General features: G+C 54.5%; 1 protein-coding gene across 4 annotated transcripts in view; it reads left to right on the forward strand.

Moving 5' to 3' along the window:
* Positions 1-14,134, forward strand: part of LOC147084884 (DNA excision repair protein ERCC-1-like) — a 40,915-nt gene extending 26,781 nt beyond the window's left edge. For 3 of the 4 annotated variants that reach the window (XM_085979596.1, XM_085979595.1, XM_085979597.1), the window contains exons 7-10: positions 6,958-7,057; positions 11,876-11,947; positions 12,926-12,994; positions 13,804-14,134. In XM_085979596.1, coding sequence (XP_085835722.1) covers positions 6,958-7,057; positions 11,876-11,947; positions 12,926-12,994; positions 13,804-13,881 — 319 coding nt within the window. In that variant the 3' untranslated portion in view covers positions 13,882-14,134. The remainder of the gene's footprint in view (positions 1-6,957; positions 7,058-11,875; positions 11,948-12,925; positions 12,995-13,803) is intronic. The other variant, XM_085979598.1, reaches the window with a different exon arrangement.

Genomic DNA, 14,134 nt, shown 5'->3' on the forward strand with positions numbered 1-14,134 from the left:
CCCATCAAACACTCCCAGGGCAGGTACAGCACGGGTTAGATACAGAGTAAAGCTCCCTCTACACTGACCCATCAAACACTCCCAGGGCAGGTACAGCACGGGGTTAGATGCAGAGTAAAGCTCCCTCTACACTGTCCCATCAAACACTCCCAGTGCAGGTACAGCGCGGGGTTAGATACAGAGTAAAGCTCCCTCTACACTGTCCCATCAAACACTCCCAGGGCAGGTACAGCACGGGTTAGATACAGAGTAAAGCTCCCTCTACACTGTCCCATCAAACACTCCCAGGGCAGGTACAGCACGGGTTAGATACAGAGTAAAGCTCCCTCTACACTGTCCCCATCAAACACTCCCAGGGCAGGTACAGCACGGGTTAGATACAGAGTAAAGCTCCCTCTACACTGTCCCATCAAACACTCCCAGGGCAGGTACAGCACGGGTTAGATACAGAGTAAAGCTCCCTCTACACTGTCCCCATCAAACACTCCCAGGGCAGTTACAGCACGGGGTTAGATACAGAGTAAAGCTCCCTCTACACTGTCCCATCAAACACTCCCAGGGCAGGTACAGCACGGGGTTAGATACAGAGTAAAGCTCCCTCTACACTGTCCCATCAAACACTCCCAGGGCAGGTACAGCACGGGGTTAGATACAGAGTAAAGCTCCCTCTACACTGTCCCATCAAACACTCCCAGGGCAGGTACAGCACGGGTTAGATACAGAGTAAAGCTCCCTCTACACTGTCCCCATCAAACACTCCCAGGGCAGTTACAGCACGGGGTTAGATACAGAGTAAAGCTCCCTCTACACTGTCCCATCAAACACTCCCAGGGCAGGTACAGCACGGGTTAGATACAGAGTAAAGCTCCCTCTACACTGTCCCATCAAACACTCCCAGGGCAGGTACAGCACGGGTTAGATACAGAGTAAAGCTCCCTCTACACTGTCCCATCAAACACTCCCAGGGCAGGTACAGCACGGGGTTAGATACAGAGTAAAGCTCCCTCTACACTGTCCCATCAAACACTCCCAGGGCAGGTACAGCACGGGGTTAGATACAGAGTAAAGCTCCCTCTACACTGTCCCATCAAATACTCCCAGGGCAGGTACAGCACGGGGTTAGATACAGAGTAAAGCTCCCTCTACACTGTCCCATCAAACACTCCCAGGGCAGGTACAGCACGGGGTTAGATACAGAGTAAAGCTCCCTCTGCACTGTCCCATCAAACACTCCCAGGGCAGGTACAGCACGGTGTTAGATACAGAGTAAAGCTCCCTCTACACTGTCCCATCAAACACTCCCAGGGCAGGTACAGCACGGGGTTAGATACAGAGTAAAGCTCCCTCTACACTGTCCCATCAAACACTCCCAGGGCAGGTACAGCACGGGTTAGATACAGAGTAAAGCTCCCTCTACACTGTCCCCATCAAACACTCCCAGGGCAGTTACAGCACGGGTTAGATACAGAGTAAAGCTCCCTCTACACTGTCCCATCAAACACTCCCAGGGCAGGTACAGCACAGGGTTAGATACAGAGTAAAGCTCTCTCTACACTGTCCCATCAAACACTCCCAGGGCAGGTACAGCACGGGGTTAGATACAGAGTAAAGCTCCCTCTACACTGTCCCATCAAACACTCCCAGGGCAGGTACAGCACGGGGTTAGATACAGAGTAAAGCTCCCTCTACACTGTCCCATCAAACACTCCCAGGGCAGGTACAGCATGGGTTAGATACAGAGTAAAGCTCCCTCTACACTGTCCCATCAAACACTCCCAGGGCAGGTACAGCACGGGGTTAGATACAGAGTAAAACTCCCTCTACACTGTCCCATCAAACACTCCCAGGGCAGGTACAGCACGGGGTTAGATACAGAGTAAAGCTCCCTCTACACTGTCCCATCAAACACTCCCAGGGCAGGTACCGCACGGGTTAGATACAGAGTAAAGGACCCTCTACACTGTCCCATCAAACACTCCCAGGGCAGGTACAGCACGGGGTTAGATACAGAGTAAAGCTCCCTCTACACTGTCCCATCAAACACTCCCAGGGCAGGTACAGCACGGGGTTAGATATAGAGTAAAGCTCCCTCTACACTGTCCCATCAAACACTCCCAGGGCAGGTACAGCACGGGGTTAGATATAGAGTAAAGCTCCCTCTACACTGTCCCATCAAACACTCCCAGGGCAGGTACAGCACGGGTTAGATACAGAGTAAAGCTCCCTCTACACTGTCCCATCAAACACTCCCAGGGCAGGTACAGCACGGGGTTAGATACAGAGTAAAGCTCCCTCTACACTGTCCCCATCAAACACTCCCAGGGCAGGTACAGCACGGGGTTAGATACAGAGTAAAGCTCACTCTGCACTGTCCTCATCAAACACTCCCAGGGCAGGTACAGCACGGGTTAGATACAGAGTAAAGCTCTCTCCACACTGTCCCATCAAACACTCCCAGGGCAGGTACAGCACGGGGTTAGATACAGAGTAAAGCTCCCTCCACACTGTCCCATCAAACACTCCCAGGGCAGGTACAGAATGGGGTTAGATACAGAGTAAAGCTCCCTCTACACTGTCCCATCAAACACTCCCAGGGCAGCTACAGCACAGGGTTAGATACAGAGTAAAGCTCCCTCTACACTGTCCCATCAAACACTCCCAGGGCAGGTACAGCACGGGTTAGATACAGAGTAAAGCTCCCTCTACACTGTCCCATCAAACACTCCCAGGGCAGGTACAGCACGGGGTTAGATACAGAGTAAAGCTCCCTCTACACTGTCCCATCACACACTCCCAGGGCAGGTACAGCACGGGTTAGATACAGAGTAAAGCTCCCTCTACACTGTCCCCATCAAACACTCCCAGGGCAGGTACAGCACGGGTTAGATACAGAGTAAAGCTCCCTCTACACTGTCCCATCAAACACCCCCAGGGCAGGTACAGCACGGGTTAGATACAGAGTAAAGCTCCCTCTACACTGTCCCCATCAAACACTCCCAGGGCAGGTACAGCACGGGTTAGATACAGAGTAAAGCTCCCTCTACACTGTCCCATCAAACACCCCCAGGGCAGGTACAGCACGGGTTAGATACAGAGTAAAGCTCCCTCTACACTGTCCCATCACACACTCCCAGGGCAGGTACAGCACGGGTTAGATGCAGAGTAAAGCTCCCTCTACACTGTCCCATCAAACACCCCCAGGGCAGGTACAGCACGGGTTAGATACAGAGTAAAGCTCCCTCTACACTGTCCCATCAAACACTCCCAGGGCAGGTACAGCACGGGGTTAGATACAGAGTAAAGCTCCCTCTACACTGTCCCATCACACACTCCCAGGGCAGGTACAGCACGGGTTAGATACAGAGTAAAGCTCCCTCTACACTGTCCCATCAAACACTCCCAGGGCAGGTACAGCACGGGGTAGATACAGAGTAAAGCTCCCTCTACACTGTCCCATCAAACACCCCCAGGGCAGGTACAGCACGGGGTTAGATACAGAGTAAAGCTCCCTCTACACTATCCCATCAAACACTCCCAGGGCCGGTACAGCACGGGTTAGATACAGAGTAAAGCTCCCTCTACACTGTCCCATCAAACACTCCCAGGGCAGGTACAGCACGGGGTTAGATACAGAGTAAAGCTCCCTCTACACTGTCCCATCAAACACTCCCAGGGCAGGTACAGCACGGGTTAGATACAGAGTAAAGCTCCCTCTACACTGTCCCCATCAAACACTCCCAGGGCAGTTACAGCACGGGGTTAGATACAGAGTAAAGCTCCCTCTACACTGTCCCATCAAACACTCCCAGGGCAGGTACAGCACGGGTTAGATACAGAGTAAAGCTCCCTCTACACTGTCCCATCAAACACTCCCAGGGCAGGTACAGCACGGGTTAGATACAGAGTAAAGCTCCCTCTACACTGACCCATCAAACACTCCCAGGGCAGGTACAGCACGGGGTTAGATACAGAGTAAAGCTCCCTCTACACTGTCCCATCAAACACTCCCAGGGCAGGTACAGCACGGGGTTAGATACAGAGTAAAGCTCCCTCTACACTGTCCCATCAAATACTCCCAGGGCAGGTACAGCACGGGGTTAGATACAGAGTAAAGCTCCCTCTACACTGTCCCATCAAACACTCCCAGGGCAGGTACAGCACGGGGTTAGATACAGAGTAAAGCTCCCTCTGCACTGTCCCATCAAACACTCCCAGGGCAGGTACAGCACGGTGTTAGATACAGAGTAAAGCTCCCTCTACACTGTCCCATCAAACACTCCCAGGGCAGGTACAGCACGGGGTTAGATACAGAGTAAAGCTCCCTCTACACTGTCCCATCAAACACTCCCAGGGCAGGTACAGCACGGGTTAGATACAGAGTAAAGCTCCCTCTACACTGTCCCATCAAACACTCCCAGGGCAGTTACAGCACGGGTTAGATACAGAGTAAAGCTCCCTCTACACTGTCCCATCAAACACTCCCAGGGCAGGTACAGCACAGGGTTAGATACAGAGTAAAGCTCTCTCTACACTGTCCCATCAAACACTCCCAGGGCAGGTACAGCACGGGGTTAGATACAGAGTAAAGCTCCCTCTACACTGTCCCATCAAACACTCCCAGGGCAGGTACAGCACGGGGTTAGATACAGAGTAAAGCTCCCTCTGCACTGTCCCATCAAACACTCCCAGGGCCGGTACAGCACGGGTTAGATACAGAGTAAAGCTCCCTCTACACTGTCCCATCAAACACTCCCAGGGCAGGTACAGCATGGGTTAGATACAGAGTAAAGCTCCCTCTACACTGTCCCATCAAACACTCCCAGGGCAGGTACAGCACGGGGTTAGATACAGAGTAAAACTCCCTCTACACTGTCCCATCAAACACTCCCAGGGCAGGTACAGCACGGGGTTAGATACAGAGTAAAGCTCCCTCTACACTGTCCCATCAAACACTCCCAGGGCAGGTACCGCACGGGTTAGATACAGAGTAAAGGACCCTCTACACTGTCCCATCAAACACTCCCAGGGCAGGTACAGCACGGGGTTAGATACAGAGTAAAGCTCCCTCTACACTGTCCCATCAAACACTCCCAGGGCAGGTACAGCACGGGGTTAGATATAGAGTAAAGCTCCCTCTACACTGTCCCATCAAACACTCCCAGGGCAGGTACAGCACGGGGTTAGATATAGAGTAAAGCTCCCTCTACACTGTCCCATCAAACACTCCCAGGGCAGGTACAGCACGGGTTAGATACAGAGTAAAGCTCCCTCTACACTGTCCCATCAAACACTCCCAGGGCAGGTACAGCACGGGGTTAGATACAGAGTAAAGCTCCCTCTACACTGTCCCCATCAAACACTCCCAGGGCAGGTACAGCACGGGGTTAGATACAGAGTAAAGCTCCCTCTGCACTGTCCTCATCAAACACTCCCAGGGCAGGTACAGCACGGGTTAGATACAGAGTAAAGCTCTCTCCACACTGTCCCATCAAACACTCCCAGGGCAGGTACAGCACGGGGTTAGATACAGAGTAAAGCTCCCTCCACACTGTCCCATCAAACACTCCCAGGGCAGGTACAGAATGGGGTTAGATACAGAGTAAATCTCCCTCTACACTGTCGCATCAAACACTCCCAGGGCAGCTACAGCACAGGGTTAGATACAGAGTAAAGCTCCCTCTACACTGTCCCATCAAACACTCCCAGGGCAGGTACAGCACGGGTTAGATACAGAGTAAAGCTCCCTCTACACTGTCCCATCAAACACTCCAGGGCAGGTACAGCACGGGGTTAGATACAGAGTAAAGCTCCCTCTACACTGTCCCATCACACACTCCCAGGGCAGGTACAGCACGGGTTAGATACAGAGTAAAGCTCCCTCTACACTGTCCCCATCAAACACTCCCAGGGCAGGTACAGCACGGGTTAGATACAGAGTAAAGCTCCCTCTACACTGTCCCATCAAACACCCCCAGGGCAGGTACAGCACGGGTTAGATACAGAGTAAAGCTCCCTCTACACTGTCCCCATCAAACACTCCCAGGGCAGGTACAGCACGGGTTAGATACAGAGTAAAGCTCCCTCTACACTGTCCCATCAAACACCCCCAGGGCAGGTACAGCACGGGTTAGATACAGAGTAAAGCTCCCTCTACACTGTCCCATCACACACTCCCAGGGCAGGTACAGCACGGGTTAGATGCAGAGTAAAGCTCCCTCTACACTGTCCCATCAAACACTCCCAGGGCAGGTACAGCACGGGGTTAGATACAGAGTAAAGCTCCCTCTACACTGTCCCATCACACACTCCCAGGGCAGGTACAGCACGGGTTAGATACAGAGTAAAGCTCCCTCTACACTGTCCCATCAAACACTCCCAGGGCAGGTACAGCACGGGGTTAGATACAGAGTAAAGCTCCCTCTACACTGTCCCATCAAACACTCCCAGGGCAGGTACAGCACGGGGTTAGATACAGAGTAAAGCTCCCTCTACACTGTCCCCATCAAACACTCCCAGGACAGGTACAGCACGGGTTAGATACAGAGTAAAGCTCTCTCTACACTGTCCCATCAAACACTCCCAGGGCAGGTACAGCACGGGTTAGATACAGAGTAAAGCTCCCTCTACACTGTCCCATCAAACACTCCCAGGGCAGGTACAGCACGGGTTAGATACAGAGTAAAGCTCCCTCTACGCTGTCCCATCAAACACTCCCAGGGCAGGTACAGCACGGGTTAGATACAGAGTAAAGCTCCCTCTACACTGTCCCATCAAACACTCCCAGGGCAGGTACAGCACGGGTTAGATACAGAGTAAAGCTCCCTCTACACTGTGCCATCAAACACTCCCAGGGCAGGTACAGCACGGGGTTAGATACAGAGTAAAGCTCCCTCTACACTGTCCCATCAAACACTCCCAGGACAGGTACCGTTAATTTATTCTGTATGCCCCCTATAGCTCTGAGGAGGCTGGCCGTTACCTGGAGACGTATAAGGCCTTTGAGAACAAACCTGCAGACATGCTGAAGGAGCGCGTGGACCACGACTTTCTCTCCAAGGTGGGTGCCTGGCAGCCCAGGGTTTTAGAAAGGGCTGGACCGCTCGCACACAGCAGGGAACGGCCTAGTCTCCTTTAATCCCTCCTCCTCATTCTGGTAAACCTACACAGCACTCCCTCCGAGGCTAGGATATCCTTCTCGAGTTGCGCTGTCCCGGACCTGAGGGAGTGCTGCACTGTCGGAGGTAGATGTATATACTCTAGGACTCGAGCTCCATAATCCAGGCCCACACTCCCCGGTGCCAGTACTGAGGGAGCGCTGCACTGTCGGAGGTAGATGTATATACTCTAGGACTTGAGCCCCATAATCTAGGCCCACACTCCCCGGTGCCAGTACTGAGGGAGCGCTGCACTGTCGGAGGTAGATGTATATACTCTAGGACTCGAGCCCCATAATCCAGGCCCACACTCCCTGGTGCCAGTACTGAGGGAGTGCTGCACTGTCGGAGGTAGATGTATATACTCTCGGACTCGAGCCCATAATCCAGGCCCACACTCCCCGGTGCCAGTACTGAGGGAGCGCTGCACTGTCGGAGGTAGATGTATATACTCTAGGACTCGAGCCCCATCATCCAGGCCCACACTCCCCGGTGCCAGTACTGAGGGAGCGCTGCACTGTCGGAGGTAGATGTATATACTCTAGGACTCGAGCCCCATAATCCAGACCCACACTCCCCGGTGCCAGTACTGAGGGAGCACTGCACTGTCGGAGGTAGATGTATATACTCTGGGACTCGAGCCCCATAATCCAGGCCCACACTCCCCGGTGCCAGTAATGAGGGAGCGCTGCACTGTCGGAGGTAGATGTATATACTCTAGGACTCGAGCTCCATAATCCAGGCCCACACTCCCCGGTGCCGGTACTGAGGGAGCGCTGCACTGTCGGAGGTAGATGTATATACTCTAGGACTTGAGCCCCATAATCCAGGCCCACACTCCCCGGTGCCAGTACTGAGGGAGTGCTGCACTGTCGGAGGTAGATGTATATACTCTAGGACTTGAGCCCCATAATCCAGGCCCACACTCCCCGGTGCCAGTACTGAGGGAGCACTGCACTGTCGGAGGTAGATGTATATACTCTAGGACTCGAGCCCCATAATCCAGGCCCACACTCCCCGGTGCCAGTACTGAGGGAGCGCTGCACTGTCGGAGGTAGATGTATATACTCTAGGACTCGAGCCCCATAATCCAGGCCCACACTCCCCGGTGCCAGTACTGAGGGAGTGCTGCACTGTCGGAGGTAGATGTATATACTTTAGGACTCGAGCTCCATAATCCAGGCCCACACTCCCGGTGCCAGTACTGAGGGAGCGCTGCACTGTCGGAGGTAGATGGATATACTCTAGGACTCGAGCTCCATAATCCAGGCCCACACTCCCCGGTGCCAGTACTGAGGGAGCGCTGCACTGTCGGAGGTAGATGTATATACTCTAGGACTCGAGCCCCATAATCCAGGCCCACACTCCCCGGTGCCAGTACTGAGGGAGTGCTGCACTGTCGGAGGTAGATGTATATACTCTAGGACTCGAGCCCCATAATCCAGGCCCACACTCCCCGGTGCCAGTACTGAGGGAGCGCTGCACTGTCGGAGGTAGATGTATATACTCTAGGACTCGAGCCCCATAATCCAGGCCCACACTCCCCGGTGCCAGTACTGAGGGAGCGCTGCACTGTCGGAGGTAGATGTATATACTCTAGGACTCGAGCCCCGTAATCCAGGCCCACACTCCCCGGTGCCAGTACTGAGGGAGCGCTGCAGTGTCGGAGGTAGATGTATATACTCTAGGACTCGAGCCCCATAATCCAGGCCCACACACCCCGGTGCCAGTACTGAGGGAGCGCTGCACTGTCGGAGGTAGATGTATATACTCTAGGACTCGAGCCCCATAATCCAGGCCCACACTCCCCGGTGCCAGTACTGAGGGAGCGCTGCACTGTCGGAGGTAGATGTATATACTCTAGGACTCGAGCCCCGTAATCCAGGCCCACACTCCCCGGTGCCAGTACTGAGGGAGCGCTGCACTGTCGGAGGTAGATGTATATACTCTAGGACTCGAGCCCCATAATCCAGGCCCACACTCCCCGGTGCCAGTACTGAGGGAGTGCTGCACTGTCGGAGGTGCCGTCTTTCTGATGAGACGTTAAACTGAGGCCCCGTCTGCTCTCTCAGTTGGGCCTAAAAGATCCCATGGCACTTTTTTGTAGAAGAGCAGGGGGAGTTCTGCCCAGTGTCCTGGGGCCAATATTTATCCCTCAATCAACATCACTAAAAAACAGATGATCTGGTCATTATCACATTGCTGTTTGTGGGAGCTTGCTGTGCGCAAACTGGTATCCTTCTGGTCAATCTCCCCCTTAACCTTCTCTGCTCTAAGGAGAACAATCCCAGCTTCTCCAGTCTCTCCACATCACTGAAGTCCCTCATCCCCGGTACCATTCTGGTCAATCTCCCCTTAACCTTCTCTGCTCTAAGGAGAACAACCCCAGCTTCTCCAGTCTCTCCACATCACTGAAGTCCCTCATCCCTGGTCCCATTCTGGTCAATCTCCCCTTAACCTTCTCTGCTCTAAGGAGAACAACCACAGCTTCTCCAGTCTCTCCACATCACTGAAGTCCCTCATCCCCGGTACCATTCTGGTCAATCTCCCCTTAACCTTCTCTGCTCTAAGGAGAACAACCCCAGCTTCTCCAGTCTCTCCACATCACTGAAGTCCCTCATCCCTGGTCCCATTCTGGTCAATCTCCCCTTAACCTTCTCTGCTCTAAGGAGAACAACCCCAGCTTCTCCAGTCTCTCCACATCACTGAAGTCCCTCATCCCCGGTACCATTCTGGTCAATCTCCCCTTAACCTTCTCTGCTCTAAGGAGAACAACCCCAGCTTCTCCAGTCTCTCCACATCACTGAAGTCCCTCATCCCCTGGCCCCATTCTGGTCAATCTCCTCTGCACCCTCTCCAAGGCCTCGACATCCTTCCTAAAGTGCGGTGCCCAGAATTGGACACAATACTCCAGCTAGGGCCTAACCAGTCTTTTATAAAGGTTTTGCATTAACTTGCTTACTCATAAGAACATCCTGCCAATGTGACATTACATGCAGTATACGGCACAGAAAGAGGCCACACGACCCAACTGGTCCGTGCCGGTGTGTCTGCTCCACACGAGCCTCCTCCCACCCCTCTTCATCTCACCCCATCAACACCAGCCTCCTCCCACCCCTCTTCATCTCACCCCGTCAACACCAGCCTCCTCCCACCCCTCTTCATCTCACCCCGTCAACACCAGCCTCCTCCCACCCCTCTTCATCTCACCCCGTCAACACCAGCCTCCTCCCACCCCTCTTCATCTCACCCCATCACCACCAGCCTCCTCCCACCCCTCTTCATCTCACCCCGTCAACACCAGCCTCCTCCCACCCCTCTTCATCTCACCCCATCAACACCAGCCTCCTCCCACCCCTCTTCATCTCACCCCGTCAACACCAGCCTCCTCCCGCCCCTCTTCATCTCACCCCGTCAACACCAGCCTCCTCCCACCCCTCTTCATCTCACCCCGTCAACACCAGCCTCCTCCCACCCCTCTTCATCTCACCCCATCAACACCAGCCTCCTCCCACCCCTCTTCATCTCACCCCGTCAACACCAGCCTCCTCCCACCCCTCTTCATCTCACCCCATCAACACCAGCCTCCTCCCACCCCTCTTCATCTCACCCCATCAATACCAGCCTGTTCAATCTTTCCTGATAGTTACAACCTCTCAGTTCTGGGATCATCCTTGTCAATCTTTTTTGCACCTTCTCCAGTGTCTCTATATCCTTTTTATAATATGGAGATCAGAACTGTGCACAATGCTCCAAGTGTGGTCTAACCAAGGTATATGGAGACCAGAACTGTGCACAGTGCTCCAAGTGTGGTCTAACCAAGGTATATGGAGACCAGAACTGGGCACAGTGTTCCAAGTGCGGTCTAACCCAGGTATATGGAGACCAGAACTGTGCACAGTGCTCCAAGTGTGGTCTAACCAAGGTATATGGAGACCAGAACTGTGCACAGTGCTCCAAGTGTGGTCTAACCAAGGTATATGGAGACCAGAACTGTGCACAGTGCTCCAAGTGTGGTCTAACCAAGGTATATGGAGACCAGAACTGTGCACAGTGCTCCAAGTGTGGTCTAACCAAGGTATATGGAGACCGGAACTGTGCACAGTGCTCCAAGTGTGGTCTAACCAAGGTATATGGAGATCAGAACTGTGCACAATGGTCCAAGTGTGGTCTAACCAAGGTATATGGAGACCAGAACTGTGCACAGAGCTCCAAGTGTGGTCTAACCAAGGTATATGGAGATCAGAACTGTGCACAGAGCTCCAAGTGTGGTCTAACCAAGGTATATGGAGATCAGAACTGTGCACAATGGTCCAAGTGTGGTCTAACCAAGGTATATGGAGACCAGAACTGTGCACAGAGCTCCAAGTGTGGTCTAACCAAGGTATATGGAGATCAGAACTGTGCACAGAGCTCCAAGTGTGGTCTAACCAAGGTATGTGGAGACCAGAACTGTGCACAGTGCTCCAAGTGTGGTCTAACCAAGGTATATGGAGACCAGAACTGTGATGTCCTCTAGTTCTGGTCTCGGCCACAAGTGTAAACATCTTCTCTATGTCTACCCTATGGAAACCCTTTTGTGATCTTGATGATAGGCTGTCTTCCATTCCAAAGGCTTCCACCAAACCTAACCCTTCCCCCCCCCCCCCCCACCCCGTTCGGAGTCGGAGGTTAACCTGCCCCGCAGTGACCAGTCTCCCTCTCTTCTCCTTCCCGCACAGGTGACGGACTGCTTGACCACGGTGAAATCAGTCAACAAGACCGACTCCTTGACCCTTCTCAACACCTTCAAGGTGAGTTCTCTACGCACCTTCGGCTGATCAGTGGCGGGTAACATTCGCGCCAGGCAATGACCATCTCCAACAAGCGAGAGTCTAACCACCGCCCCTTGACATTCAACGACATTACCATCGCCAAATCCCCCACCATCAACATCCTGGGGGTCACCATTGACCAGAAACTTAACTGGACCAGCCACATAAATACTGTGGCAACAAGAGCAGGTCAGAGGTTGGGTATTCTGCGGCGAGTGTCTCACCTCCTGACTCCCCAAAGCCTTTCCACCATCTACAAGGCACAAGTCAGGAGTGTGATGGAATACTCTCCACTTGCCTGGATGAGTGCAGCTCCAACAACACTCAAGAAGCTCGACACCATCCAGGACAAAGCAGCCTGCTTGATTGGCCCCCCATCCACCACCTTAAACATTCACTCCCTCCACCACCGGCGCACCGTGGCTGCAGTGTGTACCATCTACAAGATGCACTGCAGCAACTCGCCAAGGCTTCTTCGGCAGCACCTCCCAAACCCGCGACCTCTTCCACCTAGAAGGACAAGGGCAGCAGGCGCATGGGAACACCACCACCTCCAAGTTCCCCTCCAAGTCACACACCATCCCGACTTGGAAATATATCGGCCGATCCTTCATCGTCGCTGGGTCCAAATCCTGGAACTCCCTCCCGAACAGCACTGTGGGAGCACCTTCACCACACGGACTGCAGCGGTTCAAGAAGGCGGCTCACCACCACCTTCTCAAGGGGCAACTAGGGATGGGCAATAAATGCTGGCCTTTCCAGTGATGTCCACATCCCAGGAACGGATAAACAAAAACCTATCTCCCCAGCCCTCCCCATCGGAGAGAGGAGACCACTCTCTCTGGGGCTGGAGTTGACCAGTTGGCCCTCGTCTCGCTGGGTTGGCGTCCTGCGGCACGGCGAGGTCAGTCCGAGCTTAACGCCCCGCCCCCCGGCTCCTTGTGTTTTCTGTTCCAGTCCCTGGGCAACGTGATCGAGGCGTCCCGAGAGGAACTGTCACTCTGTCCTGGCCTGGGACCCCAGAAGGTAATCGGACTGGGAAGGCCGGGGGGGTGGGGGGAGAGGGCAGAGGAAGGGGCCGATGGGGGACGGGTCGAGGGGAGGACGGAGGGAGGAGGGATCGAGGGGAGGAAGGAACGGAGGGAGGGGTCGAAGCGAGGACGGAGGGAAGGGTCGAGGGGAGGCCGCAGGGAAGGGTCGAGGGGAGGGCGGAGGGTTTGAAGGGGGGAGGGAGGGGGAGAGGTCGACGGGAGGTGTGGAGGGAGGGGGTCGAGGGGGGTACGGAGGGAGGGATCGAGGGGAGGACGGAGGGAGGGAAGGAGAGGTCGAGGGGGAGGACGGAGGGGGTTGAGGGACGGAGGGAGGGGTCGAGGGGAGGAGGGAAGGAGGGTCGTGGAGGGGGAGGGGAGGAGGGGTCAAGAGGGAACAGAGGGAGCGTCGAGGGTGCAATGAGGAGTGAGGGAGAGACAACAAAGTGTGGGTGAGGGAGGGAACAGAGGGGAGGAGGGAGGTGTCGGGAGGACGGAGTGGAGCGGGCTGCGGAGGGAGGTGGACGTGGGGGCGGGTGTTTCTGTAACCAGGGTCGAATTGCGGGGAGGGGAGGAGGGAGCGGGCTGCGGAGCGAGGGAGGTGGACGTGGGGGCGGGTGTTTCTGTAACCAGGGTCGAATTGCGGGGAGGAGGGAGGGAGGGACGGAGGGAGCGGGCTGCGGAGCGAGGGAGGCGGACGTGAGGGGCGGGTGTTTCTGTAACCAGGGTCGAATTGCGGGGAGGGGAGGAGGGAGGGGAAACCCGACCCAGCAACAACTGAACCTCGATTGTCTTCGACTCCCACAGGCTCGGAGACTCGTCGACGTGTTCCACGAGCCGTTCTTGAGGAGCCAGAAACCGGATCCCGGGAAAACAAGCACGTGAAATGCCCCTCTCCTCCCCTCCCCTGCCCGCCTTTGGAAGTCCGAGAGAGCGAGCGAGCGGCCGGAAAGAAGATTCGCCCAGATGCGCAACTCAGCCCTTTAATCGCTACTGCTCCCTCTCTGCTGATTTGAGCGTTCTCAGCTCAGTCGCCCCGAATCTGCTGAAAATTGGACAGATCTTGAATTTCTCCTGCCCACGTTATTACTTTCCACAATAAAGTTCGCCCGGAGAGAGAGGACTGTGCCTTAATGTT

The sequence above is a fragment of the Somniosus microcephalus genome, unplaced genomic scaffold (assembly GCF_052327205.1).
Source record: "Somniosus microcephalus isolate GS21.2 unplaced genomic scaffold, FLI_Smic_1.0 unresolved_chr9, whole genome shotgun sequence".
Classification (NCBI taxonomy): Eukaryota; Metazoa; Chordata; class Chondrichthyes; order Squaliformes; family Somniosidae; genus Somniosus; species Somniosus microcephalus.